The sequence below is a fragment of the Barbatula barbatula genome (assembly GCF_947034865.1).
Source record: "Barbatula barbatula genome assembly, chromosome: 12".
NCBI lineage: Eukaryota > Metazoa > Chordata > Actinopteri > Cypriniformes > Nemacheilidae > Barbatula > Barbatula barbatula.
Window position 1 is genome coordinate 11,850,540 of NC_136775.1, and position 13,843 is coordinate 11,864,382.

Here is a 13,843-nt window from a genome sequence, read left to right on the forward strand (position 1 = left end):
CAACCAATTCACTACAGCATAACATTTTCAACATGGAAGTGTCATACCTAACCTGTCTTTACTTAACCTTAAAGTTCACCCAAAAATGACAATCTTGTCATCATTTACTTACGCTCTTACATTTCAAACCTGTTTGACTTTCTTCAGAAGCACACAAAAAAGATATTTTGAAGAATGCCGCTAACAGAACGACGGTGACACCCATTGACTTGCATTGGTTTTGTGTCCGTACAATAGAAGTCAATGGGTACCACCGAAGTTCGATTATCAACATTCTACAAAATATAGTCATACAGGTTTTAAATGACAAGAGTCTAAATAAAATTTCTGATAATCACATCACAAGATCAATGATTTCTACATAAACGCATATGGTCAATTTGTTTTCAAATTCCTCCAAAGTGTTTGTTACTTTGAACTGTTTGTTTTCTTAGTAAATACGTCTCTCTTTCCCTTACGTGCTCGTGAACACAAACACATGCTTTAAACAGAGGAGAACACACATACGTCTTCATTGTTTACCAGGTGTGGGCTGTTTTGTCAAATTCCATGACTGACTCATCGGTTACAATCAATTGGTGTTGACTGCAAAGCTTCACAAATGCATGTTCCATAGGCATGAGTTATGATTCACAAACCCAAATGATTGTTGATGAATATTTGTGTCTCTTCGCAAGAAGTCAACTTTGTATCGCTTCCTAGAAGAAAGCTTGTTAAAAGCAAATAAAACTTTTATTTATGTTCAACGTCCTACACATTTCATCATCTCCCTCCCTCGCTCCCCCTCTCTGTATCCACACAGTAGTTTCTCTGTTTCTCAGAGTCTTTTGAAGGATGGTGCGATGTTTGTGAACTCTTCGTGATTTGACATCACTGACACTGAAGAGGACTGTGTGTGTGTTTAACAATCGGACAAACAGCCTCTGTGACTGTGAGAACTCAAGGGCAAAAACAGGGGAGATGTTTCACGGATGAATGGGAGGAGGGGCTTTGAAAGAAAAAAAACAGCTGTCAGAGTGAACAAGTGATTCTGTCTCTTTGAGAAAATGTGAATAATCTGAAATTGATTAAAGGAAGTTACTTGCCCTAGTTTGACTAAGTTTGTATGAGGGGGGTCTGACTATTCAGAGAGTTGGAGCATTTATCTCTTACCGGCTCTCTTGGCCTGTTCTTTCTCTCGTTTTGTGTATGTAACCCCCTTTTATTCATTTAATGTGATGTCATATTCTTGAATAAAAATGTGATGCAAAGACTATGACAGATAAACAGTGTATGAAATGAATAGACTTCGATTTTCATTTTCTATTATTTGCAGAGCAGATTTGATTTATTTTGGCTGTCCTTCTGAAACATTGTATCTCCATATTTTTTGGATATTATTTTTTGCCATAAATCATTATTAAAAGCCACCCTGGGTTTTGGAAAGTAAAAATCTAACCAATAAAAAGTATTAAAAAGGGCTTGTCAACTTTGACAACACAGTATTTCATCCTGAAAAACTGTGAATTTGGACATCCAAGGACATAGACATCATTTTCAAAGCAAAAAGCTTGTCGAAAATGAAATAAAAATGTGTCTTACAACGGTGAATTAAAACTCAGATCTAAGTACTTTTAATACCTGAGAACGTTTGTTAAAAGATCATTTATTTCCTTAACTTAAGAACCTGTGAGCTGAACCGTGAGCTTGTCTCCATCCCTTCTTTCTCTTTGTTTATCTTTCCTTCACTGCAAGGCACTCAGTCTCCTCTCCGAAATAATTGAATGCACTCTTTTAAGTCGAGGTAACATAAGTGCTGTTTTTGTTACTCTGCAAGAATCATCAAATGTTATTGCATAAGATTTAAGATGTCTTTCTGGTGGTAAACTGCAAGGACATCAGATTTAGATTTATAAACAATTATTTCTCCATTTACTGGTGAAGAAATAGATTTTTCCTCAGTGTTTAAAAGAGGGAACCATTTGGGGAAATACAAAGCAAAATAATGTTTTTTTAGTAAGTACTCAAGAAAATAAAACTTCACGTTATATTTATTAATATAATGACTAAATGTAAATGTAATGACCTCAATATTAGCGTTAAACAACATTAAACGTTCAGTTGCATTAAATAATTGCGTGATTCTGATAGCTCGAGAATAAGTTTGTGTTGGTTCATGCATGTTCATTACCTGCAGTTTCATCAGCCTTAAACAAGCCATCAAGCTCTCCTTCTGAATCCTTTGATAAATGTGTTTTTACAGCAGGAAGCCTCTAGCTGTCCGCTGGATTCTTTTTCATAATGAAAATAAGCACAGATTTTCCTTGCTAGTTTCACAGGAACAATGTTTTGTGAGATAATTGTTATTCTAATCTTTTGTTCTTGCGTTGGCAGGTGTGAGACGCATTTGTTTTTCTGTTTTCCTTCTGCTGTACTTATGTGACTTGGGATGCAAAGTAGAGACTTTTAATTATTTACACCCACTGGCAATCTTTCTCAGAATTTACTAATGTGGAGGATCAGGTTAGCAATCAGTGTTCCATAGAGGGTCATTTAGATCTGATGCAAAAGGTCACCGGATTGACATTCTGCCCACAAAATGCCAGGGTTTAATCTTTCCGCAAAAGACTTCAGAAGGTGCCCCATGACAAAGACCTTGTTCGGCCCCAATCATGCAAACCAACATCAGCATCAGCATCAGCATCATTCATTAAACAGATTGACAAGATGCTGGGCAATGGCCAGGGATAACCGAAAGGCTTTGGCCATTCAGTGTCACGTAAGGACAGACTGACCAGTTCATTGAGCTTTTCTGACCTTTAGGAGATTACCGGGCACATAAGATTGTAATGGTAATGGAGTTTACTAAAAGAATTAGGGCCTTATAAAGTGATTGACTGAAAGTTTATAAATACACACACTTACATAGACATACAAAAAGAACAAGACACACCAGCTTTAAATCTGTAACGCTCTATGCTGGCTTTAAATGGTTGTGTAATGAATGCCATTTTATTTTCAGCAAAGCTAGGACATCAGGTTTGTCCTGACCTGACCTTGAAGGAACTTCAAGTACTGCGATACCCAAAATGACCCATAAGCAACCAAATGTTAACAATCAAAAGCATAATTTACTGTTCCTGATACATGCTGGGACAAAATCAATCAGTCATTGACTTTTGTGTGCAAGTGCTTTCAAGCTTTGGAGAAAATTGCTGTTTTTAATGTTTACGTCATTTGGTGGGGAGCGAAATCAGAAGATAAGAATGCAAAGTTGGATATTTATTGAGGTATTTTTTGGAAGCCACAGCAATCTCACGGATTTGAATAAAGAGTGTGTAATTATTTCCAGATGTCCACATTGGATCTTTAAAAGTAAAAAGGGACTGGTTGAAAAATGTTCCCGGTCCTGAGTACTAATCAGGGGATATGTTTCATCATCTGTAAACTTAAAAGTCTGACTTAAAACTTAACTTAAAAAACTTAAGAAACTTAAAATCCTCACAGGTGACAGATTTGGAATGATGTGCATCACTCCAAAAAAGAATATATACAATAGTACAATTTGACTATAGTATTTACAATTTTAAGATGAATTTAAATGTTTTCAAAAGGCTATTATCAAATAACACTCTAAAATGCTAGGTTATATTTAACACAATGGGTTTAAACAACCCAGCATTGGTTCATGTTAAACCCAAAAGTTTTTTTCATTCATATTTGACCCAATGCAAATCAAAATCAGCATGTACAGAAATCACATGGATGCAGAACATATGGACTGTGTATGTAAGTGATGACAGATTTGAAGTGGCTTTGTGTAACATTTAGCATGAACATAACGGCTTTCCAGTCATGTATGCTGTTCAAGTGGATGCAGTCTTCGTGCAAAGTTAAAGTTGAAAATTTGAACTTAAAAAATACCTGCTCTTATATGAGCTCATTGGACCATCATTATCTTTATTGTTCTGAAAGTGCTGAGCGATCCCATGAAGGTGCAGACTCAATATAGATATAGATGGCAATAATGATTTACACAAATGCCAGTGAGGTAAAACACACATTTGTGGATTGCATCATTTGTACAAGCCTTTGCAAAAATTTAATTGTACATAGGGGTTAAATGCAAAAAGTAAATATATATACAGTAAATAAATAATTCAAAATATAGATAAAAACATACATTTAGCTTTTATTAGATTGCACTGGTGCTTTCAAGCTAAGAAGTTTTTTTTTGTTAATGGTATTTGCCTCTACAGTAACTGTCACTGCATATGACGTTGACAAATGGAAAGCTGGATGCTGGAAACTGTAATCCACATTGTTCCCTGGTCGTTCACGAGGGGAGACAATAATATATGAAACACTGCTATTGTCCAGTCAAAGGGCAGTGTAATTCAATTAGTCTATATAGTCTTAAGAGCTCAGGTAGAACTCAGTTCATATCCTGCTCTGGGCTTTGTCACCGTGACGACAGCACTGAGTCAATTGAGCTGTTCATAAACACACGTAAACACAAACAAGCTCAGCTGCATGTAAACACATTGCATATGATAGCACATCCCATAAATATTTTAAATATTATGATATTACATTTTCCTATAAATTTATAGCCTTTATCTTAAGGAAAATGTGGAAAGCAGGTGCCTTGGGTGAAATCTGGTGTACATAACAGTCTTTGAGATTTGAAATCAAATCTGTTTTGATGAAACATTGCCTATGACATTATAGTCATGATCTCCAAAGAAAATGTGAATTTTATATTATTTTCCGATAATTTCCATTTAATAATTTACCCAAAACATGAACAGAATGTATTAATTAATAAAGAATGAGAAGAATTTGACATCACAAAATGTACAAATCGAGGATATCCCTTTATGTAATTCTCTCAAAATGAGTAAATGGAACATGGACATAAAATAAAAGTGATTTTGAACGTATAATCTATCCATAATCTATGTATAATCCCTATTCTTAAAAATAGATTTTAAGATTTCCAGTTCTACAAAACTTCCGTCAGAAAAAGTTAATATGATAATCTTAAATGACAGGAAATGCCATAAATGTATTCTGAGACGTAAACTATTACAAGCACCACTAATGGTTTAGTTCATTAGTTCAGATCAGTTTTAAGAGCATATATGTGCTTGCATAATGTGCTAATGCTGTATATAGTTTTGAAAACAAACCGACATTAAGTGGCAGCAAGTTTCTATAATAGAATGAAAGGATGTGGCTATTATAACAGTATATCAGCAAAACAACAACAACAAAATGCTTGTTTGCTTTAACCCTAATGTCATAAAAGCGATCTTTGAGATTATAACATCTAGGTCAATCATTTGAGTATTGTACTGTGTGTAAATAAAGTTTACCACGACATTTAACAGTGTCTATATATAACAACCATCTTTTGAGAGCTGCAAGGATGTAGGATTATGGGTAAATAAATACAGAAATAAAGAAAGAGAAAGTGGGAGAGTGTATGGTTCCGCTTTCATGACTAGAGGGTTAAAAACAGAAAACGAGGGAAATAAGGGGGCGGGTGACTTCTCAGTCAACTTCTCGACAGTTGGTGAGTGAAAGATGTTGTCATTTTTGCCTCGATGCGCAATGATTAATGAAACACTCTTTGCTGTATATAGACCAGCCATATGACTGACAGCTCACATGCTCGCCTGGAATAGAGGGGACAAGAACGGCGATGATGTCGCTCCGAAATATGAATTCGCCACTGGCGATGAATGTGATTGGACAGTTATTAATATCATTAGTGCCAGATTAGCAATTTGGTTTCCCCCCACTTCAATTCCTCTCTCGCCAAGTGCCAAACATTACACCACTAATCTCATCTGCCCCCAGTAATGACACATTTACTGTCTAGTGTTTATGCTCATTTAGCAAATTACATGAAAAACTCAATCACTTGGTGCAGGGTGAAAAGGCAAGGTTAATTCTTGATGTGAAATATGGCACGATTTGGGGCTTTGAGGAAGAGTTTACACAGAATAAAGAGGCCACTGAACGCGGTAATGAGCATGCAGGATTCATTATACTCAGAGTAGGATAAAGTCATCACTTTCTGAGAGGTATTTTAAGTCTCACGCCGCATGTTGCCTTCATGACTAATCATTCAGGGTGAGCTAATACATGCTAATGTATGCTAATGTAGTTACACTCAAAGATAATTTCTGATTGGTCCATATGGATGAGGGGTGGGCCCTATTCACACACTTTAAATTCCCACAACAGATTCCACTCATTTCACCGAGTCGGAAACCACAACAATCCTTGTGACACGAGAAACCAACAGTTATAGCACTGAGCAATTTGAAGTGGGTGGAGAGGCTTCCTCTGAAAGTTCAGCAGAGATCAGGGAGTATCCAGTGAATAAAAGCGTCTTTTTCTCAAAATCATTGGGATTGACATCTTGCACACAGACCAAAAAGATCCCTCTTAAACACGCAATATAACAAAGTCTCTAATAATTTCTCCAAAGGTTCATTTTTTCAAGACTTTAGTGTTGCGATTTAAGTTTATAACAGCTTTTTAAAAAGATCTCTTGAACTTTTTTTATTAAAGACTGTATGAATCTACTTAAACTGTTCTATAACAAACTAACTAAAGTTTTTACACTTCATCATTAAATTTTTTGATGCGCCTGGATCACGCAGGAGACAAAACCAGTCTGTAAACACGTGCATGTGTTAAACCATAATTGTGCATGTTTCACATGGAGATTATATCATAACCTACTAGACTTAATCCAGATGGTGTAATCCCAGACGCCTACAGCTCTTTTACACAACAGCAACGATTGGATTTATTTATTTATTTAGTCAATGGATTAGGTAAAAACGGTGTACAATGTTATTAATCTGAATGGACGTTCAGGGAAACAGAGACATCTGGTGGTGGTAAAATTAAACTGCACCTTGTGAGTGAGAATTATACGAGGTGTTTTTAGCGATTTAACAATAAATGGCATGGAAATATATCTGGTGCTGTATCAACAAAACATCATTTATATTTGATAAAGAATTGTATAATAATATCCTGTCAATTCTGTTTCATAAAGAGTAGACCCACACTATAAACTTCAAAATACGTTATTTGCCACAATATTAAGGGATAATGACATTTATGTGTTCTAATAAAAGTAAATAAACATTGTTTTGCAGCTGCAATCATAACATATAAAAATCAATTAAGTTTAACTGTAAAAACATAAAAAGAGCATTAAAAGACTATCGTTGTATTGTTGTGTATGTGACAAATAAACTTTGAACTTGAAATGTAAAAATTGATTTTCATTACCAGGGTAGTCAAAGCTCATTTTTGTCGTGCCCAGTGGATTAAATTATGTAACAGTATTAAAACACCAGATCATAGTATGTGGTAGAGTTTTCTGTAATCCCTTCTTTTAAATCTCAATAAAGCAAACTGTGTCGTGATTGATCCCCTTCTCTGAGCATCTTTTAAAAGTTTACCATGGTATCTTTTTGTCAAAGTACCATTAAAAACTAGGATGTGCAAACTTGGTATACCACTAACTAAAAGTACAAATAACATTATGGAATTAAGTGATGGAATAAATCAAATAAATACATAAATGTAAATTACAAAACGTCATTTAAAATAAGTTTATTTTATGGTAAAACAAAGATTTCCCGGCTGAAAAACAAAAACCTGCCCAAAACACAATAGAAAATGTAATGGATTTTGTGGGAATTGTATTAGTTTAAATGGAAACCGGTGTCTACTATTGGTGGGATGTAGATTAATCCTATTGGAATAATGCCCAAAATGAATTTTGTAATGATTAAAGCTCATGGTTCATAATGTTTTTAAATGGAAACCTGTGTACTGTATTTTACAAGTACATGAATATCAGAATGTGAATGTTGGGCCTGACTGGTCTGCTTTGTGAAGCACGGAAAATGTTATTCTCTATGCGTCTTTGTCTTTTTCCCACAGCAGATGAAGTCAGCGTCTGCTCGGTATGGCCGGTAGCAGAAGGCAGTCAGTCAGTGTCTGGGAGGATCTATCGCTGTTGTTGTCGTGTTCAGACAGTTTACTCACGCGCCATGGTTTTGAGCATTTAGTGGAAATTCAGTCATGTGGAGGAGTTTGTGTGTCTCAACATGTCGCACTCTAATGAGATGAGAGAAATCAAAGCATAATTCAATTCAGAAACATTTGTTCTGCCTCGTTTTTCACAACAACTAACAGAGAGATTTTAGAGTGTGTCAATGCTCCCAGCGATCGCACGACCCAACAATGAAAATCCTCTATTTTTTTGTATAATGCTTTTTATGTTTACATAGTAGGCTATATTTGTCTAGTCTATAATATGTATTGTCATTTGTAGAGTCTGGATTGTCTGGAAATCTCAAAGCTTCACACTTTTTTGATGTTTTTATTGGATTATTTACCCGAATGCCATCCCAGATTACTCCCAGATTATTTCATTTCTTCAATTAAAAACAAATGGGTTTATATTAAAATGTCAAGTTCATTTTCCCAGTGGTGTAAGGTATTGGAGTAAATGTAATTAGTTACTGTACTTAAAGTCCCCGTGTATCGGAAGTTGCGATCGTTTTTACTTCCTTATTTTGACACATTTTTGAGTGAAAATGTAATTTCTACAGATAAAAATAGTGGGCATGGCTTTCGTCTTTCTCGAGTTAACGAATGCTCCGCCCAAGCCGTCTAACACGCGTCATGTAAGATGTATAGTCATTACAGGAAGGAAGTGCCTTTTCAGATTTTAAAAAGAGAATGACCCACATTGATCAATTATGTACAATAAATGCTGCAATATTTCATGAAAAAATAGCCATTGTAATTCCCCATTACACTGGGACTTTAAGTATCTTTTGGGCTACTTTGAAATTGTACTGAGTATAAAAGATATTAGCAACTTTTACTCTCTACGTGACTACATTTTTGAATAACTATATGTACTCTTTACTCTACTACATTTGTAATGACTAATGCAATTACACATTACATTTTACATGGCACTCGAACATTTTCTGCAGCAGTTTATTTCTGCTATAGAAGAAGCAATATTGCCATTTTCTGGGCATTGAGGGTACTAAATCTTGTGAATTTTTGCCCTTACTTGATTCAACTTGTCAATATGGCTTCTTTACATGTAGTTGACATCGCTGGTGTTTTATGTGGGAAGAAGTCATGACTGCAGTTGGCGATAAGGCCAAAACCGGCATGTCCAGTGCCAAAAGGCTTATACTTTTGTTTACTTAACATCATTTTATTTATCGGTTTTACTGAAGAGACCTTTTTGAAGGAAACTGGGTTTCCTTATGAGCACTTGAGCTTTACTGAGACTTGGTTTGTTTGTCTAGGCTATGGTGTCGACCTTGATTTGTTGCAATTTTGAGATGTTTAATTTGATGCACTTGCTCTCCTCTCCTGTTTCTTGTTTTTCACTGACATGTCTCTTAGGTGTTGAGGACTAGAGCTGCCTTGAGCCTACATTCAGTATGAGTAAAATACTCAAGTACTGTTAAAATCAGATACTCTAAGACTTTTACTCACGTTGTTATCGTTAAATCATAACTTGTAATATACAATTATTTTCACTGCAGGGTTTCTGTACTTTTAATCAAGTATAGTTTCCAGGTACTCTTTATACCTCTATACTTTTCTACAGAACAAGTTTCCCAAAGTGGGAAAAAAAGGTTTGTGAGAGAAAACTTTTAATATTACAAGTTTATTTAGTGAAATTAAAACCAGAACAAATGCATATCAGGACTAAATAAAAAAAATGGCAGAACATCGGAAACTTTAAATATCATTGGCTCTTGCATGTCTCGTGACAAAATATCAGTCAACAGACACATAAGAACCAATAAGATTAAAATGAGGGTGAATGATCATTTCTGGCTAAATTATTCCATTAACACTTTCTTCCAAATATGACAAACCAAGAATTCAAGCTGCAAACAAAATGTCATAATTGATTGTGGACGGGCTTCATCTTTGGATGGTGCACTTCTCACACGTGTCACTTATTTTGCAATGAAATACTTAAAAAGAGCGATTTGGATTGTGAAAGCAACCCAAATGAAATCTGAATCATGCAGCTGTAAAGTCAGATGGGTGAAGATAAATGATATGTGAGCAGGTAGTGTTCATTAGATTTTGTCCTTTGTTTTTTTGCGATCGTTCAAATTCAGATGAATATGAGACATAAATTGTGTTTATGACAAATATCAATCAAAAGCACAATGTTGTCGCTGTTATTATTATAGGCTCTGCAATGGTTTGTTCAGTTGACAGTTTATTTTTACAAGATCTTTAAATGTATTCCAGTTGAAGGTAAACATGATTGTAATTGGTTGTTTCCAACACTAATAAATGCTTTTGTCGTTTCCCCAAAACAATACAATTTCTCTGACTCTCACCCACTCGCACGGAATATGCTTAGACTAAACAATGAAAAACAACACATGCATACACACACTCTGCGCTCTGTTTATTCCCTCTTGAGCTCTCATTCATACGCGCATAAAAGATGAAACGCTTATTTAGGCTAGTTTTCATTAAAGACAAATGATGTCTAGCAATTGCATTCTCTCCGCCACAAACAGTAATGAATACAGAAAGCTCACACACACACACACACACACAATTCTCGTGTCCAAGTGCAACATTTGAAGAGTGACATTTACCCTTCCTTTACATAATCACCTCCTCTGAAACATTACATTATTCCATCAGAAAAATTAACAAGTACATCCTTTCTAAACACAAAATGTACTTATCCTCAACCCTTTAAAAGACCCTTTATCATGAAAGGTCATGAAACAAATCAAAAGTAGATTTTAAGTGTGTAAAATGCTTACATCATGTCATTCGAGGTTCCATTCATTGTTTTAGAACAGTGCTACCACAGTAGTCATAGTAATGGAATATAAAGCAAACATAATGATTCACAAAAACTGATATGAATTATTTTCAGAGCAAAAGCGGAACGATACAATAAATGCCTTTATCAATAAAAAGACAGCCTGTAGTTGTGACAGAAGGTGTCCGTATTAAAAGCTTCCGTGACTCTAAGTTAGAAAACCTCTACCACAAATCATTTCTCCTAAACCACATGCCATTTCTAGTTTAAGCAGCATTTGCATGGCAAGAAGCGGCGCTGGTTGCTATCGTGGGCTGTGGTATGGTTGGGTTACCATCATGATAAGGTGCTAGTCTATGTAAAAACAGTTAGAACCTTCAGTTTGAACCTTGTTGAAAAATGATACATGTTGCTGTTTTGCCATTGAAAAGCTCATATCGACACAATAACTACGTTCCCCGAAGCATTTGTTTGCTTTTATTACGCTTGGAAAAAGTGTCACCAGTACTGTTTTCTGTAAAGGAGTCATTTCAGTTTTTTTGCATGTTGTTCCAATTTCCAGCTGACCTCTGTAGTGCCTTTAGATGTGTGTGGATTGTAGAAAAACACACCCCTGAATAACGGTTGCCATAGAAACAGATTACAACCACCGGACCCCTCAATTTCCATTTGGTCTTGCTGATCACCACCAAAAGAAGTCAAGCAGCTGACGAGTGGAATTAGTTTGAACCGGAACGAGTTGGTTTGGCATCCGTTCTCCGAATCCAGCGAGAATCAGCATGATCCAAACGAATGAGTTGACACAAGGCCGTCCATTAGTTTCAAACACAAAAAATATGCATGTGTTTCGTTTTATGTACAGTGTCTGTTTAGGTGTCTAGCTCCATTAAGGTGTTAGTCCATAAAGTCGTATCCGGGGGAAATTATTCCAGCATCACTTTGCTAATGCACATGTTCACGCGCTCACTCAATCACACTCAATCGCTCACACACAAGCACCTTTTATCAAGAGAGAGAAGGGAAAAAGCAAAAACAAAAAAGCTATTTGGCTTTTGTCTCAATGTGTTTAATGCGTTTGTGTTGGCGGTCGTGTTTGCAAAATCACATCTCTCTCAATTTTCTGCATCGCAGAACAAAACACATTACAGGCCCCGCTTTCATGTGCGATCACAATAAGTTCATATAAGAATCTGATGTAATTGCATTTTAACGCTTTGTAAATAGCAGCCTTGCCAATGCGGTTTTCTTTTGTAGTTTACTTCAGATTTTGACTTTATGTTCCTGTTGTAGACATGTTTAGACTCATCTAATAATATCACCACGCCGTCCCTGAAGGCGATTACGCCATCAGTGATTTGTATGTTTCTCCGGTAACAAAAACAAACACGGAAAAACAATTTGTTTATATATAAAGTGGTTGTATTATTTTGCCAAGTTTGGGTGAGGAGAAATCTGAGCTCCTCAACTGTTAACGTAACATTTTGCTTCATTACAGATGTCATCAAACAATATGAGAAGTTCGTAAATGTTTTACCTGCCAATTGACAGATAATGCCCCACCCAAGCGCCGAACGTGTCAACAAGCCCACACAAACGCTTAACACACAACACATACGTGCACGAAACACACCCCGCTATTGTAACCAAAATGGCACGGTTCTCATTATAGTGTTAAAAGTCATAATAGTATTGTCTGGATGACACGAGGTGTGTCGCTATTGTAAGACATGAAACCACTGAATTGTGGGCTGGTGCTCAACACTCAGCAAGCTGCTGCGGCATCCGTCCGTTGCTTTTAAAGCGTTCCTCTCTAGTCTATTAGCGAACCCATCGGCCCTGGACCCTTCCGTTCCCCCCAAGGCCTCGTTGGTGTGGCGATGGTCGAAAAAGTGAATGCTAGGAGACGGAGAGGGCAAAGAGGAAAAGTGATGCCACGGTCAAGAGAAGTCGATCCCTGGATGGGCTGCTACCGCTTATGCTCTTCTCCAATTTAGGAACCTCAGGATTATCATAGTCATCTACAGAGAGAGAGAATGAGACAGACAGAAAAACAATTAACGGCTGAGGTCCAGACGCTATTATTGCCGTGACTCGCTGAAGTCAGTAAGTCATGAACTCAGTAGAGAAAAACCTCTGACCAACTGGAGGCCTGAGGGAAGTAGTTCAAAATAAAAGCATTGACTCAATCAGGTATGCGTTGTAGGTGTCTGGGCTTAATTGTTGTTGTGTGCTGAGGGGAGGGCTACGGCTAGTAAGGGGCGGATGTGTCTAGAGGAGCGCAGGGTTAGGAGGCCTTGGATTACTACATCACTGGCTGTAAATTAGAAGTTAGTATACAGGATTCAAAGTCCATAAGTCGATGAGCTAAGATCAAAGTACTACTTCTGAAAAATCTACGGAATTCTGTTTCATCATGAGCTGGACAACAATCTAACAAAACCAGTTTGTGTCTAAGTCTGTGTATGTGAGCATGTGTCTTTCACTTCATGAACTCTGTGACAGACAAGTTCAAAACACACATCTTGACATACAGGTCAGGTCATAAGAAAACAGTGTGTGACGCAAATTGACTTACAGGAAACACAGAAAGACACACGCAAAGTATGTGTTTCTGTTGAGTGATGTGATGTTGAAGGACACGTGTGGGGTGACATTTTCAGCCACCATTTGACCCAGACACCATTGCCACCAATATGTGTTGCTTCAACTGGGTTTACAAATGATTTGAACAAAAATGAAAATTCTGTCATCATTTACTCAACCTCTTGTCATTTTAAACCTATGACTTACTTTCTTCCGCAGAACACACTTTAAAGAAAGTTGGTAACCGAACAGCACTGGCCCCCATTCACTTCTATTGACACAATGCAAGTGAATGGGGCAAGTTAAAAACATTGTTCAAAATATCTTCTTTTGTGTTCTGCGGAAGGAAGGAAATCATACAGGTTTGAAATCTTAAGAGGTTGAGTAAATGATGACAGAATT

At 36.6% G+C, this 13,843-nt stretch overlaps 1 protein-coding gene across 1 annotated transcript in view; it reads right to left on the minus strand.

Moving 5' to 3' along the window:
* Positions 1 to 9,709: 9,709 nt before the first annotated feature.
* efna3b (ephrin-A3b) overlaps positions 9,710 to 13,843 on the minus strand; it is a 42,485-nt gene continuing 38,351 nt past the window's right edge. Inside the window, exon 5 of the mRNA XM_079470317.1 lies at positions 9,710 to 12,876. Coding sequence (XP_079326443.1) covers positions 12,755 to 12,876 — 122 coding nt within the window. The 3' untranslated portion in view covers positions 9,710 to 12,754. The remainder of the gene's footprint in view (positions 12,877 to 13,843) is intronic.